The 20,282-nt window shown below is 42.4% G+C and overlaps 1 protein-coding gene across 1 annotated transcript in view; it reads right to left on the bottom strand.

Annotated features, from left to right (window-relative positions):
• Positions 1–3,586: 3,586 nt before the first annotated feature.
• The window catches only part of LOC132988471 (vacuole membrane protein 1-like), a 74,016-nt gene continuing 57,320 nt past the window's right edge, over positions 3,587–20,282 (bottom strand). The window contains exons 11-12 of the mRNA XM_061055891.1: positions 7,536–7,638; positions 3,587–6,422 (exon numbers count right to left, since the gene is read on the bottom strand). Of these exons, the coding sequence (XP_060911874.1) occupies positions 6,279–6,422; positions 7,536–7,638 (247 nt within the window). The 3' untranslated portion in view covers positions 3,587–6,278. The remainder of the gene's footprint in view (positions 6,423–7,535; positions 7,639–20,282) is intronic.

The raw sequence follows: 20,282 nt of genomic DNA, 5'->3' as shown, positions 1-20,282 counted from the left end.
GCCAAGTTCCTGTTGATACGTTGATTTAGGCTTTAAATCTTGAGAATCGACCCAGTGATCTACTTCAAATGAGACCAATAATCTCTGCTCCCACATGGAGTGAATTATGAAGAGTCAGAAGACGCTGATAAGCCTGTTTGATCTCGGCATGCCGAAGCCACAATAAAGGAAACAAAGGCCTTTGGAGCCGAGGCTGAGCCACTAACCACAGTGATGATGAGTGTGTGTGTGTGTGTGTGTGTGTGTGTGTGTGAGCACCAAGTGTGTATGACAAAGAAAGAGGTCTTCACACATAAAGCTCATATTTCAAGCGATATCCGGTTTTATTTTTTTGCATGCTTCTCAAGCTTCACAGATTTTTTCCTGCTATTCTTCTAAATACGAACAGCAATGACTTGAATTTAAAGTCAAGAGAAGCAAACAAGATCCACACACCAAGGAGCTCACGTTGAAAGGATTTATTCATAAGTGACGCTCTTCTTCAGACTTAAAAGTGTATTTTGGGAGTCGCCATCTTAAGTATCCAAAGACAAACAGGTGACCTGACACCGCTGAAATTCATCATTTTCTAAACAGGTACTTAAAAAAAAGCAAGATTTAATTTATTAATCCTGCAAGAGGAAATTCAAATGTACACTCTGTTGTTGAAACTGCTACACACACAGAGGCTGAAACACACACACATGCACACACAGGATCCTCTGAACATGCACTGATGGAGAGATGTCAGCGTGAGGGAGTTGCCCACAGTGAGTGCTTCTGAGCTGGTGGGAGGGTTTAATGCCTTGCTCAAGGGCACCTCTGCAGTGCTCAGGAAGTGAACTGGCACCTCTCCAGCCACTAGACCAATTTCCAGATTTGGTCCACATTGGTACTAGAGCTGGCAATCCTCCGGTTCCCAAGCCAAGTCCCTACAGACTGACCTACTGCCGCCCCAGACAGTAGCATACGATCTGAAAGCTAATTCCCTATTTAAAAATCCTCTGTAGAACAAAGAGATCCATAATATAAAATACAAAGACAACAATACACATCAATAAATATCAGTATGCATATATACCTGACAAAACTGAGATAAATACCAGTGAAAAAACATCCACCACCACACCTACCTCTCTCAATCCAGCACAAACTTGTATGGACATAACTATGAACATATTTTTATATATGACCGAGATCTGTAATGCTGCTGTACACAAGTTCTGCCAAACAAAGTTTGTATTGTGTTCCTTCAATGACAAGAAAGTGTATCTATCCATCTATCTATCTGTCTGTCTGTGTGTTTGTGTGTCTCTGTCAGTATGTGCTTACACACGTCTGTATATGTGTTCAGAAAACGAGCAATAAGGACCGACGTGACACTACACTGTATCACAGCGGTTCAGACAAATTATCAAGACCAACATATTTAATAGATATATTTATAATTGAAGAGTCAATGAGTCAAATGGAATCAATATGACACGATACACGTTACTGTCAGCTGCTTCAACAGCATGTGAGTCTGGGTCACAAGTGGGGCAGTGCCACAGAATATTTTCATTTAATTTACATTTAATTTTGTTCTTTTTAAGCAGTACAATGTAGAGGAATACTTTCTTTAAATTGTTTGCCTTTACAAAGAAACAAAAAAGGTGCAGGAAGAATAAAGACATACAAACGTTTGTACAGGAGGGGAGGGAAGATTTAATAAATAAGTAGAATTTTTTATATTTTTTACAATACAGTGACTGTGTCCAGAATACGTGCTAAAATACAATCACATTTGCATAATCCAGCGCACGCTTAACAGAGAAAGGAGAAACAAATCATTCAGGTAAAGTTGAGCAATTAAATCCAAATAACTTAAAAATAATTCTTCTGACTCAATACTTGTCAGTTTTGAATTGTCGAGTGTTAACACAGATGTAAGGTCAGGTGTGTGTAAAACATTATATTTGTTTCTTTTGTTTCTTAGCTAGTTATCTGCATTCTTCACTTTATTTTGGCGAAGCCTTGAATTTACTCGTTAGGCCAAAAAGAAAAAAAATGGGCTAGGACTGGATCGAGGTTAAGAAAAATTGAGCTACTACAGAAAGTATGCTCTCATTGTTGTTTGCTTTGTTTGTTTAAGTATATTTTAATTTTTGCTTTTAAAATATCTGATGACAAATGAGTGAAAATAAAAGCTGTAAATCTTAAAACGGTGATATTGTGAATAAAAAGAGGGTTTAATCCTCGGTGATGTGAACTTGCATTAGTAAGCATGTTTCTCTGCACCGTTCAGTCTGCTCCCTCCCTCCCTCCCTCCTCTGTGGTCCGACATGACCCCCTACCCACCCCACCCCACCCCACCCCTCTCCTGACAGCTTCTCACAAAAACAAAGGACCTTAATGTGATTTTAAATAAAACTTTTTAAAAAAGGGAAGAAACAATCCAAATGGTCAGCATAATTTAATGAGACAGAGTGTGAAAGGAACTAAGTGGATAACCGAATGCAGAGTGGGCTTGTGGGTGGGTGGTGGATGAAGTCAGGGATATTTCAGCATCCCTCGGTGGTTGAGCCTGCTGACAGGAAGGAGAACGAGAGAGGGAAAAAAACTGTGGAGTGAGAGACAGTGAGGGAGGTGGTGTTAGGAGGGTGAGGGGTAATTAAACCAGCGACTCAACGGTTGTACATGTAGAGCATATGGAGAGAGAGAAAGAGAGAGAGAGAGAGAGAGAGAGAGAAAGAGAGAGAGAGAGAGAGAGAGAAGGACAAAAGCGGTGTGGTTATTTGAATCGTCGGTCCCCCAGCCTGTTTGGACAGGCAGGATTTGTATGTTGGGTTTTCAGCTGGAGCCCCGGGGTAGGGTGGGGATGGGTGGGGTGGGGTAGGTGGAAACAGTCATCTTCATGGTGCTCAGGGTGTGGCTGCTGCTCGGGGTACATGACTTGCCTTCTACAGGGGTAGGTAGGTGGGTAAGGGGAAGGAGGACCACGTCTAACCTCAGGAAAACAACGTGGTCGAAGACGCCGACAACAGGTTCATGTTGTTTTATCTTTTAATAACCATCAGAAAACTGATCTGATGTGAAAAACACCTGAATTACATTACATCATTAAAGGACCCTCAAACAGTTGGATAAAGCGTTTCATGTATTTTGTAGATTTATGACTCTTTAACTCAACCCCAAAAGAACATGAATCTGTTATTTTCATTTTTAAATTTGAGCAAAAGTTAGCTTAAAAAACAGTCATGAAAAATGTTTTTTTTGAATTCGCTCGTTGTTAAATGTTGTGAAAATGTACAACTTCTGTTCTTATAAAACTATAATTATAAACAGGATTGAATAAATGTCGCCGTACTCTACAGTGCACAGCAGGGTCGCTTGGTATCTGAAAATGGAGATGATGTCAGTGTGAGGAGAGTGAATCAGTAATGTGATGAGCGTTTGGATGTGAAACACAAGACGGAGAAATCGGGCTTGTGATGGACTTCTCCTCCTCGTCGCTCGTTCCTCGGCTGACATGTGAGATTCTTCTGAGGCCTGAGGGTCAACACCGGCCCAGCGTGGTCAAGATTGATCGTGTTTCAAAAAAGAAAAAACCAGGAGAACGCAGATCCTCTTTTGAACAGACTTTATTTAAAGCAGAGGAGTGAAGAAAAACTGTGCATACATATTTAAAATAACACCAGAAATACAGAGAATTACATGTCAAAATATAAACAGAGTATCTCGACAAGCATGCACACACACATTCAGACAGGCATGCCAAAAGGGGGCTCCCTTATGGAACAGGACATCCTGAAACTGCCAAGAAAAACACTCAGTCAGCCAGCGAGCCATTCCTGTGTTAGCCAATGATTTTTGCTTTAATGACGAAGAAAAAAGCTCTCTCAAAAAAAAATCTCTAAATAAACCTGAGGCTTTGTGGAGAAAAAAGATCCACTGGTCAAGCAACGATTTCCAGCTTTGCATAATCACCAATTTGTGGCCCCATAGTAAAAAAAAAAAAAAAAATCCCCAATAAAAAGCAGCTTCCTCGACGAAAAAAAAAAGTGGATATTGAGAAACAAAAGAAAGTACTCGGATTAGAGAAGAGGGAAGTGTAAAAGGGAAGGGGAGAGCCGAGCGAGCACTGTGTGTACCATACCTAGGACTGGGTGTCACAATGTGATGTGTTGCAATAAGGTGTGTACTGTCTGGATTCTCTGGAAATTCAAGAGGACAGAGCCAACTCACACACACACACACACACGCACACACACACACACACACACACACACACACACACACACGCACACACATATCAAGAGGTACACCATTGGCATCACTACATCTGCATTTGCAAACATGAGAAGACACAGTTCCCCCCACATAAAACCACACAAAAACCCTCACGGACGTCAGCATGGAGGAAATAAACAATAGAGCCATGTCTCTGATGCTACAGGAGCGGTTGGGATAAAGGGAAGTGACATCGCAACAGCAGCACACATACACACACACACACACGCACGCACACCTTTAAAAATGGGAACTGATGCTAACTGAAACAATGACAGTAACAGAAAGGAGGACAAAACAGGATGCTGGTCAGATGAGAGAGCCCGAAATGTCAGACAGCCTACAGACTGTTGTCGCCTTGAAATCTTAACAGCCAACACCAGTCTGATAAGCTATCTGACAGGCCGAGAGAGTGACGGACGCATGTACAGACAACAATGAAAAGAGAAGGAAAAAAAATCCTAATCCCACTTACCATGACAGGAGAGAAAAAAGGGAGATGTAAAATGTTCTGACTAGCGCTGGTGCAGAGCGCAGGGTTCAGCCCGCTCAACAGTACCCCTCTGTTTTGAATCTACTCGAGTGATTCGTCTCCTGGCTCCGTGACTGGGGCAGTGCAACGAGTTCATTCGAAGGTTCAGCTGAGGTAACGGCACAGACGCTTTTCACTGTGCTGCGCTTGAGGTTTTTTCTCTCTCTCTCTCTCTCAGTCCCTCCCTCACTCCCTCCCTCCCTCCTGCTTGCGCCTGCTCTAGCGCCCACTGTGCTCAGTCCAGCGTAGCACAGCGGCGGTACAGAGAGGGAGAAAATAGCACGTTTCTCCGGATTTAAGGGGGGGGGGAAGGAGAAGATTTAAGAAAGAAAGCTGACGTTATCCACAAAAAAGAAAGAAAAAAGGAATGACTATATTAAATGAAGAGCTTTGCTTTAAGAGAGGCTCCGGTGATGTCAAACATTTGCGTGCTGCCCTCGTCTCGTGTAAAAAGGATAAAAAAAAAAAGACAAGTAAAGACAAAGACAAACACGACGCAGACTCTTTAAGTTGAAACAGCTACTATCTGCTCTCCCACTTCCACGCTGACTCCTACTGTAGTCTATTACCGGAGCACAATCTGCTTTAATCCATAAAAGATAAAAGGGAGGGAGGGGGGGGGGGGAGAGACAAATGTGGCAGCCACGCAGCCGACTATCTCGCCGCTCTCTCTCTCTCTCTCTCTCTCTCTCTCTCTCTCTCTCTCTCACAAACACAGGCACGCACACACGCAGAGTCGTAGATCTGATTCAATATACGGCTGCATCTGGTAAAGTAGCCCTGGGGCTGACTCATGTGCTGTCTTCCTGGAAGCAGAACAATAAGGGCAGACAAAGGGACCAGTAGGGTGATCCGTGGCCCATTTATCATTTAAAAATCCCAAAAAGTAGTAAGACGCTGGATTCACAAAGAGGAAGCGGTCCATTAACAGCACGGGACAATCGTTAGCATCACGACTACTACTGACTTAAGAGCTCTACACGGACTCAGCCTTAGCCAATACTGTCAAACAACTCTAATGTACAGCTCAAAATACAGAATAACTTATCATTAAACCAGCAAGGGTACATCATAAATACTTTATTTAACAAAGACACAACACTAGATTATTTAAATCTACATTCTCTACAGTCATATAAGACTTTGAAGTTGGTCTAAGGATCAAACAGTGCAGCGTAAGGCCTCACTGAGGAGAGTAAAAACAGCCAGCATCTTCATCTCACGTGCTCACCAGTTTCTAAAAAGCAACGACGAGGACATCACACGCACCCCGACAAGCACCTACCTTAAAGAGAACAACCGCAAAAAAATCACTACCGCACACAAAGCCCTCAAAAAGAGCAAGAATAATGGAAGTCCAAGTTCAAGGTAAACATGTTGCTACAGTAACGAGAAGAGAAAGCAGACGGAGGCAGATATGAAGCTTCGTGTTGAGGCATCAGCGGGAGTGAAGTGATGGGAGCCTCTGAAGTTCGCTGCGATCGCGTGCCAGCCTTCACTCCATCTTCCCCACAGAGAATTTCTCCTGCTGCTTGCGCTTGGCGTAGCTCTGCGCCATGGAGTTGACAATGGAGCAGACAAAGAAGCATACCATGATGACCACAACCTTCTCGAAGAGCCACGGCAGCCAGCTCTCCTCCTGCCAGAGAGAACCACAGAGAACAGAGAGAGAGGAGCTCGGTCAGTGCGCTCAGGGCCACCCCCTCCTCTTTCACCCCCACACCCTGCTCTCTCCCCTCTCTGCTCCTGATGCTGTAGGCTAGGTGGGGATCCAGCTCCAAGTGCAGGACAGATAGAGATCAGGGGTAATAAAACACGCGGCAGCCCCCACCATCCTCCCCTCCGAACGCCCCCGTTGACCCCAGCCTGCAGCCTGCCTCCACCAAGTTAAATTGCCTTGCTTCTCTCCTGTAACTGCAGGAGGCTCAAGTTACAAGAAAAAAGGAACATTGTTCTAGAAAATGCCTTAATCTGTCCTTGTGCAACTCCTTTTTACGTTCTCCTGCCTAGTAAGCGCATAAAAAAAGGCAAAAGCGTTTTCAATGAATCAGACGGAGAAAGAGGGAGTGAGGAGCTTTGAAAGAGAACTACAACTGGCTCTTTTTGTTCTAGACTGGGGGGTTTTGATGGATTGTCACTGACGGAGGCTGAGGTGAAGGGGAGGGGAGGGGGGGGGGACAGAGCAGAGGCCCCCACCCTGGTCTACAGTCAGTGCTGGGTTCAGGCGGGGCACTGAGTGCAAGTGTGTGTGTGACACATAGGGGAGTGACCACACTCACACACACACTCCCAATTGGTGAGATGGAGCATGAGTCAGCACGCCCCGCGCTACAGTAGTACAGTTCAATACAGCCAGACCCCACACTGGCCCCTCTCCCCCCTCCCCCCCTCTCTCTCCTCCCCCTCCAGCCCGCCCAGTGCAGCCCCGAGCTACTCTGTCATTCTGGCCCTAAACAAGCCCCTGTAATCTACTGTAACACCACAGGTTAGAGTAAAAATCTCTTATAAACATGAAATTAAGTTTCACATTTTAAATAAAACAGGGAGAAAGGGGGAAATAGGATGAATGTGTTCTTTAGAGGAAAATAGGTCAGAGGGAGAAATAAAAGAAGGCTTAGATAAAGAGAAGAAAGGGACTTCAAGAAAAAAAGAGGAGGGAGAAGGAGTGAAAGAGGCAAAAGTAAGGGGGCCACATTCTTTCCTTGGCGCGCACATGTGAATGAATAGAGGCTCTGAGGCCCCCCGTACTTACAGTCGGGATCCCCTCTCCGCCGTGATGGTGCAGTTTGGCCTTCTGGGCCTCCAAGTACTCCCTGAAGGGCTTCTGCAGTGCCGCACCCAGAAGAGGAACAGATCTGCCTCCACCAACAGAGAAAGAGAGAGAGAGGGAGAGGGAGAGAGAGAGAGAGAGAGAGAGAGAGAGAGGAGGGAGATAGAAGGGGGAGAGAAAAAGGAGGGAAAGAGGGAGGGAAGGACAAGGAGAGATAGAAAGAAAGAGAGAGAGAGGAAGGGAAGGAGGGAGGAAGGGGGGGGGGGGGGGGGGCACAAATCACGTCACATCATTGTTACTCACCAGCCCAAGGGCAGCAACAAAGGAAGGCATGCTGTCCTGTGTCCTGTCCACTGTCGTCGGCCTCCCCTGCTTCCTCTCTCCCCTCCGAGGAGGGAGAGAGAGAAAGACGGAGAGAGCAACGAGTGCAATCCCTTCACTGCTCATCCCCACAAACACACACACACACACACACACACACACACACACACACACACACACACACACACACACATAAACACACTCGCATGTAGAGAGAAGGAAAAAAACAAGTACAGGCTGTGCTGTAGAAAAACAAAGCTGCTTCAAAAAAACAAAAACAGTAAAAAAAAAAAAAAAAAAAAAAGAAAAAGAAATAAAAAAAGAAAAGATGAAGTTAACTGATCTTCATACAGCAGCCGCTACAGCAGCAGTAGTCACCCACATTCTCCCGCTCTCCTCTCCTCTCCTCTCGTACACACACAGCGCTTCCTCTCCCTCCCTCGCACACACACGCACACACATCGGTGAACTCGTTCAACTCCCCTGCAGTGCCTCCTCTGCCGCTGCAGCGAGGAGAAATGAATGACTTCTCAGAACTCTCACATTTATCACAGGCTGTTCCTGTAAGAACTGGTTTCAGCCAATTAATGAGGAAGTGAGTCGTACCCGATGCTGTGTTATCACTGGTCGAGGCCTGGAGGGGGGATGGCCCACAGTGGGAGGGATGTCTTATAAGACAGCCCATATTAGGAAAACCCTTTACGAGATTTAGCCACCACCCCCCACCCCCCTCTCCTTACATACACACGCAAAGAAAAAAGAAAAAAAAAGACGCGAGAGACTGCAGAGAATGCCTTAGAATAGCGAATCAGTGGCCCATCCCTCGGCTGGAGTTAGTGATTAATCACTAAACAAATACATACTAAAGACCCCTCACTTGTGCTCCTATACACAGTCAATTACATCCCCTCAACCATTGTTTCTAAAGCTTCCACCTTTGTTCACGTCTCAGAGGCAGCACACACACACACACACACACACACACACACACACACACACACACACACACAAACACACAGCACAGGTTTAAGGGCAGGTTTGCGTTGGCACTCGTGTCACATACGGTTGAGTTTATGGCTGATAACTTTCTCCGAGGGAGGCAAAGTCATTTCCTTCCCTTCCCCACCTCCACACACACACACACACACACACACACACACACACACACACACACACACACACACACACACGTGAACAAACACACACACACCTTGATAATGGTGAGAAAAAAACCCCAAGGTTGTGTTAAATGATTGAGTTTACAACGAGGAAGCCGTTTGGTAATGATTAAACAGGTAATGGATATCCTACATGTGAATGGGCATCAAGGAGACGGGAAGTCTAGCAGATGGATCATGCGTTAAATTACACAAAAGGAAATGGTCAGGAGTATCAAAAATCAAGAGAGGACTATATTTTTTATGTTTGCCTGTGTTTGTTTTTGGAGGGAAACAAAGCCTCCCAAATCCCCATCTCCCCCCAACTTTAAAAAAAACTTCTATATCTACAAAGACATGAAAGTCTTCAGAAAAAACATCAAACCTGAATTGAGGTTGAGTTTGAAGAAGGGAAAGACAGACGAGAGACGGGGGGAAATAAGAGTTGTAAGCAAACAGGCGAGAACAAAGAGCGAGGGAAAGAGTTTTGAGAAATGGCGGGCGAATCATCTCCTACACGATGAGCAACACTGAGTCATGAGCCCGGGCAAATCCAGCAACAAAGACGCTGAAAGCTAGCAGTCGAAAACAGGTTTTAATGCCTCACAGTCACCAGAGTCTCTCTCTTTTTGACATTAAAAATCTCATTTTTTTCTGCTTTTTTTTTGGATTGGGGGGGAGAGATCTATTTCCACCTTCTGCAGGAGATGTTGGATTTCTACTGTAGGTGTGTTGATAATTTACAACCCGTGAGTATCTGAGCTGCACTTCTGTCTCTTCTGGTTAAAAAACTTTTTCTAAGTCTGAGAAGGATGAGAGTCCGGAGAACATTTTCAGAGCTTGAGCATGCATCAAATAAAAATGTCATTAATAGCATTACATTTTAAATGTTCAGTAAAAGTGAAGAAAATCTAAAAAGAGGATTTTTCTAACTTCTTCAACTTGAAAAAGACAAAGGACAAAAAGAAACAGGAGCGGATATTTCAAACAGCTAAAAGATCTAATTTAGTAAAGAAAAAGAAGAAGAAGCCTGAGTGTTTGACTCTAATTTGCTTCTTTAAAAACATTCAGCACTACTTTGTTTAAATCCTGAGCTTTGAGTAAGAATCACAGAAAACCTCCTGACTCGAGCCTCTTTCTGGTCAGTCAGGCTCTGACACTGTGTGGCCTCGAGCATCAGGGACATAAATCAGACTTTTTACAGCCTCTCCAGAAAGCACAGGCAGGCTTTTAACGCTTTGAAAAGTCGTTCTAAAATGTCTTTATTAATTATAAAAGCATAATGATCAGCACAGAAGGATCTCATCTCAATGTTTTAAAGAAAGATTAAGAAATGCGGAGTGGAAAGTGTGCTTGTAAATCTATAACATGTTAAAATAAATCTCTCTTGGATGCAAAACTGATTTGAGTCAATCAGATGAATTAGCAGAAACTAAAAAAAGTGCAGAAGTTAAAATCAAACTTGTTCTTTTTGTCTCCTTCATCATTTGATGTGACAGTGAAAAGACAGAAACTCACTGTGAACACCACTTCTAAAAATGTAAAAAAAATGTTATTCTAGTATTAAAATCATAATTTTTAAACATCTGAATCCAAAAAACATGAAAAGAAATAACTTTAGTGTGAGGTATGAAGATAAATAAATTGCACTTCTTCTGCTCTGAGCCATAAAAACGTGACTTTTCTCCGCTCTGCCTTCATGTGAGAAAACAAAGAGACATTAAAAAATGTCATAAAAATAAAGTCTTAAACTGAAGGTGTTTTTTTTTATCACCATTAAAACCTTTCAAACTTTGTCACAGCTGCTCTCTAATTCAATCACAAGAAGAAGTGCACAAAGCTGGAGGAGCTGAACTTTATGAGAGGGTTATAAAAATAAAAATGAATAATTTCTAGTTCATCTATGTTCTCACGATCAACCCCATCATTTCATTTGATATTTTATGTTTGATATACCTGCTCACGCTCCGACTCACGAGCAGTGTGTGGGATTAAAACATGCAGACTGCAAATCATCGCAGCTTTAATTCATCACAGACTTCATCACCACTAAATCACTTTGTTAGTTATCTTTTTTAAAACATGATGAATTCTGCAGAAAGGTTAAAATCTCTAAGATGATTATTATTTTTTAGTGTGTACATTTATTTGATTCATTGACCAAAAAACACAATGAAATAAAAAACACAAATGAAGAAAAGGAGCAGAAAGAAGCTCCTAAATAGACTTTGTTGTTGTGTCTGAATAAGATGGATGGACAGAAACTGAGGGTTCAAATATAGAAATGAAAAGCTGCAGTATGAGAAACTTAAATCTGTAAATATAAATATATATATATGATGTGTGTGGGGTGTGATAATCAGAGCTGAGCAACTTAAAAATACGTTTTTAAACTCTCCTGATTCCTTTAAATGTAAGAAAAGACAAACACAGAGATGTCCCACTCATACACACTTCAAGCTTCCGCCATCTGAAATATTCATGATGACTGTGTCTTCAAATGGAGAATACGACGTTATCAAAGACTGGATAAAAAGTCAAATCAATATTTATGAACGGGAGAAGCTTTCGTCCAAAGACACAAACACACAGGGAGAAACCACAGCAGCTCTTACATCTCATGTGATGCCATCCATGTGGTCACTCTCTCATTATTTTACAAATCTTTCTCAGAGAGGTCGTGAAGTAAATAATAAATATGCAACAATAACGATGTGACCAAGATGATTAAGTGTGTGACAGGTTGTATCAGCGTGTTGCAGAGCAGACAACCGACCATTAATGAAAGTTTATTTAGGATTAAAGAATCAAACCTACAAGGTGCTATTATCTCTCTCTCTCTCTCCTTCACTCACACACACACACACACACACACACACACACACACACACACACACACACACACACACACACACACACACACACACACTCATAAATAAATCTAAATATCTAAGGTGAGCTGTTTTTGAAGATCACTTGCTGTCTGTTTAAGAAACCAGTAAAAACAAAAAATCCTGTAAACTACAAAAAAGGAAATTCCTACAACCACAAAGACTACAAATATGGTGTAGAAAAGTCACTTTTCACAGAATAAAAAATGTGAATTGATACTACATTATTCCGTAGTATCTGTTCTTTATAAAGTCTGTCTTTTAATGTGCTGCATGAATAAAGCTTTGTATCATCACTGCTCTCTTGCTGTTTTCATTATTTGTAAAAACATCGCCTGTTGGCTGCAGCATCCTTCATTGCATGTTTAATAACTGTTCTCCTGTTATCATATGTACAGCACAGAGCAGAATAAGACATCAAGTCCTGCACAGAAAAATGTGTAAATGTATCAGAAATTAATAAACTGCCATCGAGGGTAGATGACGACATGAGGAGATATGGAGGGAAAGCCCCTGATCTGTGCACTTCCTGCTGCCTAATTATTACTGTAAAGGGTTAATCTGAGAGCGCCATCTCAGCCTCTCATTTTTGAATGATCTATCATTTCCTGCTTCTGTTCATCGGCTGTGGAGTGAGTTTAGATGCCCTGTGTGTTCGTTCCCTGAAAACCACGAGACAGAGGCCACCTTTGACCTGTGTGCCCCCTTTCTTTTGAGGGCTGCCGCCTACAAACAACGCTCCACAGTCACAATTTTATGTTCTTTACACTAATGAAATCCACAAATCAGATCACACACACACACACGCAGGCACGCACACACACTCACACGCAGGCAGGCAGGCACACACTCATGCCCTGACGCCACAGGCAGCAGAGTGATAGAGAACAAGGGCTCACATGACAGTCAAACCCCAGCCAGGTCCGACTGGTTACAACATCATCACAACAACTGCTTAGGCAATCGCCAGTGTTACCCAATGCTCCACAGGGCCACAGTTCACACCTAACACAACAGCAACGCAAGGCGCACACTGCGGTTAGGCAGCACTCTGACCTGAGGTAATAAGACCAGCGCAGAACACTCCACTATACGTCTTTTTATCAGCTTCATGAATGAATGTGATAGGATTCAACTTTATTTAGTAGTGGAATAATGAGATAATGGAATTATGGGAGGAGAAGTGTGTCCCAATTTTAGGAAGGAAAATTTTGACTCACGTGCGAATGTTGTATGGTAATATCTGTGAGTGAGTGAGTGAGTGTGTGTGTGTGTGTGTGTGTGTGTGTGTGTGTGTGTGTGTGTGTGTGTGTGTGTGTGTGTGTGTGTGTGTGTGTGTGTGTGTGTGTGTGTGTGTGTGTGTGTGTGTGTGTGTGTTTGTCTGTCCCTCCTCCAGTTCAACAAGGCTTTTTCCCAATGACTTCACCGCTAAAGCATGGAGCCCACTCCTGGACGGAGATCCCCTTTTGCCCAGCGTGTTTATCACATCCCTGCTCCACAGCCATCCATGTGTCAGCCTGCACACACACAGAAACACACACACACACACACACACACACACACACACGCACGCACGCACGCACGCACGCACGCACGCACGCACGCACGCACGCACGCACACACACACGTATATACATACACAAGTTCGGACACATGCTATCCTCTAGGGAGCCTGCAGTGCTGCCAGGAAATCAGGGGGCACCAATTATAGCAGTCTATTATTCCTCTCACTTCCCAGACAGCCACATAAAACAGCCCTCCAACCTCATACGACCCCCCCTCCCTCCCCCCAAGGTTCAGGTCGACATGCCCACATGGACCCTCTTGGTCTGGGTGTGGAGGTGTGTGTGGAGTTGCTGGGTCACTGGGTAACCAGGCCTGGACCTGTCGAGCGGTGAGAAAGGGTTGTTCAATGAGTCAGATGTGACCAGAGACGCATCCAGACGAGTCATACTGCCGTTTGGAGAGCGGCAGCGACACAGAGGCTGGAAATAGACGGAGGAGAAGAAGAGCTGAGGGCATTCAACAGATCCAAACAGTGGTCTAATCTTCTTCTGATGTCACACTTAGTACTGCAACAACGTCGCACTACTAAAAACACAGGGTATCTGACAGATTATCATTTCACTGCTTTGTAACCCTGCCATAAAAAAGACAACATAATCAGAATCTGGACAGACACTAGGCCATATTTGAAGTTTTATCACAATATAAAGCTCATGGTTTAACAGCTCACTACGACGTTCAATCACTTCCTGGACAACATGATTACAATCTTGAGATTTTACATGATAACAGACAATAGAGCCAACGTATTTTACTTCACTAATGCTTCCTGATGAATGATGCAAACCTTTCCCATCATGCAGTGTAACTCCACCAAACACTGCCGTGAGCTAGGAGGTGGTGAAATGCTGAGCTGATGTCTCAGAAAAGGGAACATGACTCATAATATTTCAGATTCCCATCATTCTTATCATTTTTTGGATTATTCATCAGTGAGTTATTCTACAGGACAACATCTCGCCCCCTCACCCCCTGACACGATGATGAACACGTTAAAAATGTTGAATAAATATAAAGAGCAGAAACAAAGTACCAAAGTCAGACGCAGCACAGGGTGGAAAATAAATTGCACTTCTTGGAATTAATGAGAACTTGAGATTGTTCGAAGCTCAATCGTCCCATAAAGTGAGTAAATGTCACAAATCCAACAGCAGGTTAGCCAGTGAGAACAAAGGTGTGTACGTGTGTGTGTGTGTGTGTGTGTGTGTGTGTGTGTGTGTGTGTGTGTGTGTGTGTGTGTGTGTGTGTGTGTGTGTGTGTGTGTGTGTGTGTGTGTGAGAGGGACTTTTTCAGTGTATATGGGGTTTTATGGAAACTGTGTGGTTAGGGCACTACTTCCTCTGCAATGCTATACATTTAACTGTGGCTGCTGTATAGAAGGAGGGAGGAAGAATCCATCTTTTATCGAAACACAAATACCAAGCATGGATCATGGAAGGTATTATTGTGCATGTACAAATACAAATAAAAATCTACCTTTTTTGAACAGTAGTTCACTTTCAGATCCTCCAGATGCTCGTATATAAATATACTGGGCTTTAAATCCAGTGAGTTTGACTTTAGAGCAAGTCAAAGTTCATGTCTGATGAGGGTCAGATTTACAGCAGGAGAGTCGTGCCGCTCTGTCTGCTTGACAATACGATTTTGATTGTGATAAGATTTTAAAGTTGTCCTGTAAGATCAAACAGATGTAGATGGAAAATTTGTGAGAACTGGCTATGAAATGTGTTGCAGTTTTTTGGCATATTGCAAAATGTTCGAAAATTCTGTTGTGACATCAGAATCAAGATGTTATAAAAATCAAAGGGATCTAACTTGATCCCCTCCCCTCCCTGCAGCTCCCCTCCCATGAGTGACAGAAAAAATAAGAAAATTAGACACAAAGGCAGAAATGGTCAATAACATCAGACAAATAATTAAAGTTAAACAATAAAGACCAACATTAGCCGATTCAAATTAATTAGATAGCATACAAACCCACGCAGCGCAGTTATTCATGTGCTCTTTCAGTACTCTTACTTTTCATATTTTATGACAGTAGAGGCTCAAGTGTCACACTTTCCCGTCAGAAACAAAGATACAATCTAAGATAGAGTAAAAGAGGAACTCAATGCTGTGAGATCTAAAATAGTAGATGTTTGTGTGAACGCTCAGCTCTCTCAATTAAAGGCTGTGGATCTCTTAAACTGAAATCACATGGATTCAGGTTATAATTTAGTTTTTCAAGCGACATTGTACTCTTGTGTTTTGTGTCTGGAGAGTGTGTGTTGGGATGCACAGTCATGTATCTTTACATCTTTCTGTAAAGTTGGGGTACTGAAAGCTGCATAATCTGCTTCTGTTAAACATGTAAGACTTAAAAATGAGCTCCATCTACCAACTGTGCAGAACATCAGGCTCATGCTTCAGGAAATATTCCAAATAAACTCTTATAATCTTATCAGTTTCACATGTAGCATTTCATTGGAGCTGCAGAGGCTGCCGTTATGAGCATGCAAGTGAAGACAAGCCAAAGTTTCTGTCTGTGTGAAATATCTGGAACAACAGTGAAGAGCTAGAAAATGGAGAGAGTGAGATAAAATAGATGAATGTATTATTTTCCAATTAAACAGTTGTTTTGTGTGGATGTGATTTAAGATCTCAGGGCAGCACAGTCCAAAGATTTGCACAGTAATAAAAACATGTTCAGAGTGGTGAATCTTTGAGGTTTGACAAAATAAAGTAATAAGCAAATGATTTATGTGTCTGGGATGAAACAAATAAAGCCTCCTCATAATTAAGATTCATGGTGTGCCCTCGTTTCAACGTCTTTCACGGATTATCCACAACTGGACAAAACTGTGTGTTTTTATAGGAAGCAATGCATTTTCACAAAAGAACCTCCTTGCTATTTCTGCTCCCTCTACATAACAAGTTGTGTGATTTGGGATGATGACGGTGGGACTATATGTGGGTTTTCACTGAGGTGTGGCGGAGGCAGGGCGGGGAGGGTGAGGGGTCCGGACGGCCGCCTGTCTGGCCTCTGAGTCAGGGCCTGTCTGGGATGACTCCTCTCAGAGAACACAGAAGGACACACATTCTCATGACAACTGGTGAAATTACAGCACACATTACAGTGTTCATGGGATTTACTAAACAATATCCTTCAGTGGATGATGCTGATTCAGAGCTTGAAGTTGGCTTGTGTTCCCCTGATGAATGAGCCGCTCTAAAAATGACTCAATGGCGTACTGTTTCCTAAAACAACACACGAGCCGGTTGCCGTCCTGGTGAATAAGAAACTTCATAGCCTCGGCTTGTGCATGTTGTAGAATTTGATGAGCGAGCAGGAGTGTAGTGTGGGACTCAGCACCAAAACAAGTGAATCAGAGATGAAAAAAGCTTTGACATACTGGGACATACTATGCCCTGGAGGCACATAATATGACACCAGACCTGGATCACACATCTGACCTCTCCCTCTCTTTGTGTGTCGCTCTCTCTCTCTCACACTTACTCATCAAAGCTTCAGTTACATTCACATCTTTGTGTACCCCTTCTAAATCCCTCAGTGTGCCATTAAGCTTAGAAAAGGCCTATAGTACACGATGTTAACATTAAGTCTTCTTGAGCGATTGAATATTATTCTAAATGGCTGCGGTGAGACCTTTTGGCTCAGAGTCAAACCCCATCTTATAGCCTCTGTATTTCTGTCACAGCTTGAGGGCCAAGGCAATCAGAATGCAAGTGGAGGAAGATGAGAAAATGGACGCCCCGTGGAGCCTCGCATTAAACTTAACGATGCTGTATAAAAAGCGAGGCGGCCAAGACCTGCTGCTCCATCCCTCACTCCCACTGTCTTACCCTGTTTCAGTCAGATGCCGTCACCTTGAGTGAGGCGTCAGACTGTGTTTGTGTTTAGAGGAGAGAAGGGCAGGCAGTGGAAGGACTGATCAATGCCATCTTTGTCAGGGTGCTTCTCAGGTGACCAGAGCACCCGGTGACTAACAGGATCGAACACTCCCTTATTGCAGATTGGGTTAACGGGAAGACTTTACTCATACAGGACTATTTATAGCATGACTAATGTCACAGAGGAGTAAACTCATATAGAAATACAGTGACATTTTTTCTTTCATCAGTTTAGCAATTTTGTACAAACTCACAAACAGAAAACAGAATTTTAGAGGTATTTATTCTGACATAGAAGGAAAAAAGTTATGGAGTGCCTCAGGGGAGTGGTTTAGGGCCACTTACTTCTTTTAAGGTTTTATTTACTTTTGCCATAATTTCTATGAAGGCAAATTTGGTTCTTAATATGGGGAAGACAAAAGTGTTGCTAAGAAAATCTTATTTCTTTTTAATTGTGCGGCAAGTTCGGACAAAAAAACGACTCAGTGTGCGAAGGCCTTAAGAAAAATTAGCAATCATTTAGTTTGGTTTCTTGTACAAAGCAGGCTGCATTAAAAATGTGTTTGCTTGAAGATTATCATCATGACTAAATTAAATCATGTCACGACATGGTAAGATGTGTGTTTTGAGCAGTTTCGTCAGTACAAGGTGATTTTCTGTTGCCTTCATAATAAAGAGAAAACATCCTCTTCTTGCAATGGTTGAATGCATTTATTACAGTTTAGTTTTTAATGTCAGGAAGCAATGTTTAATGGAAGGTTTTGATTTTATTTAATAAGAAAAGGGAAAGTTTAAGACATCAGGGGACTTCAGTAATTATTCTGTGAATTGAAGAAGTAACATTGATGTATGGAGCTTTTGTGTTTGATGTGATTATATAGAACTTGCATGCATTGGTCAGATTTTGAGCTGGTGTAAGTTTAATGGGTTGCTTATTGGATGTGTTCTGTATCGAGTCTTGATGTGAAGATGAAGGTTGTATGGCTGTGTCCTGAAGAAATTTCTGTTACTGACATATAGATTGAAGGAATAGCTCCTGTTGACGTAATTGGGATCTGAATAAATGAAAAAAAACAACAACAACAAAGAGACAATGTTGGTCTGCTAAGGTGCAACACATCATCTCATGTACACTAACTAGAGCTTATAAACCTTAGCAGGGAATAAGGCATTTTTTTCTGTTATTATTCTTACACAATTATTCTTAACTTTGCTAAATGCTGCTAAGTGCTGTGCTCATGATGGATTAACGTTGGGTCTTTGTGTCGCAAGATAACATTTTTGTTATGAATTGGCGCTATATGAATAAAGATTGATTGATTACACAGAAGATATTGATTAATAATAAAAATGAAAACTAGATCTTTCCCCCAAACTGCTTCACATGCTGCTTTATGATATAGACAACACAGAACATTCCCGCCTTGCTGGTTAACTTTTGACACTAACAAGATAATGCCCCCCTTACCTTCAGTTCAGTGTGAAACCACACAAACCTAGTTTCTATCTGAGTAAGAGGGGGTGTGCTCAGAATCAGTTCAATTCAGTGTAAATGAGCAGAAACTATTTTATCCAGTAACTTCAGTTCTTTTTAACTGCTCTGCTGCGATAACTCAGAACAGTCGGGTTTAAATGGTTCTCAGAAATTTACTTAACAGTTTTCCTGTAGTTGATAGTAAAAGGTCAGAGGAATTCGGGCAAATTGTGTAACATGATGATCAGTTGTAAAAAATAGTTGAGAATAATAATTTTTTTAATTACTCATCTATTGTTACAGCTTTAGGAGTGATACTTGGGAATTCAACTGAGACACTGACGTGTCTTTATTCTGTTTGTGATTGTGGTTCTGTGTAAGTGATTGAAAATGTTGATTGTGATTTGGAAAGTCCCAGTATAAACCAATACACAGCTCATACAGACCTCGGCTGCCCTGCCCTGCCCCGACCTGTGACTCTACCCTGGCCTCACTCCGAGTGGGGCCGCCTGCGGTGATAGCCTTGTGTGGCAGGGACAGCCATCTGCAGGCCCATTGTGCTGGTAATGGACTCCCACCTCAGAGATGGCCTCTCATGGAAATGTGTTCATTCTTATGGAGACGTGGAGAGTTCCCCCCATGGCCCCGGCATACTGGTTCCTACCGGAAAACCTTTTCAGGTCCAGAGTCTTCCTCTCTGCACCTCAATGGCTTGCTTCCCTGAGGGCCTGACAGTGATAGTCCCTCCTCTGATACGGGAGTCTGACGGATTTGTGAAGCTCAATACAAGACACGGTGAGTGGCAAACTCAATCAAGATGATGGATTATTGTCAGCACTCATTTAAAGCAGTGCTGCAAAACCTGGGCCAACTTGTTCAAATAATTGAACCTGGATCAGAATAATCTGGATTTTGGAAAACCATTTTTGGCTATTACCTCATTAACTTATTTGAGCACAATTTTCAACGCAACATTTCTGATGGGGATCAAAATTGATCTTGTATTACAATGTAAGCTACATGTTTTGAAAGACCAGCATGTTGTCACACAAGTGTTTTCATTTGAAGACACACACACACACACACACACACACACACACACACACACACACACACACACACACACACACACACACACACACACACACACACACACACAGAAAAAAAGATCCCCTTCCATTTTGAAAAGTCCTTCAGACCTCTAAAACTCAACTTTGGATAAACTCTGACAGTGTCCTTCTACATTCCTAAACTGATAATTAAAAGTTTAAAATAAATAATTTTGCTCAATATGAAGCCTTTTCTGGAGTTTTTTTATGGGGACAAAATTCTTCCTTTTATTTGACTTCACCGTGATGAAATGCATTAAAGTAGTCAGAATCTTCTTTAAACAGTTTATTTGTTTTACTTAATTTGGACCTGAAATCTA

The sequence above is a fragment of the Labrus mixtus genome, chromosome 14 (assembly GCF_963584025.1).
Source record: "Labrus mixtus chromosome 14, fLabMix1.1, whole genome shotgun sequence".
NCBI classification, from domain to species: Eukaryota; Metazoa; Chordata; class Actinopteri; order Labriformes; family Labridae; genus Labrus; species Labrus mixtus.
This window is presented reverse-complemented; position numbering and strand designations above follow the sequence as displayed.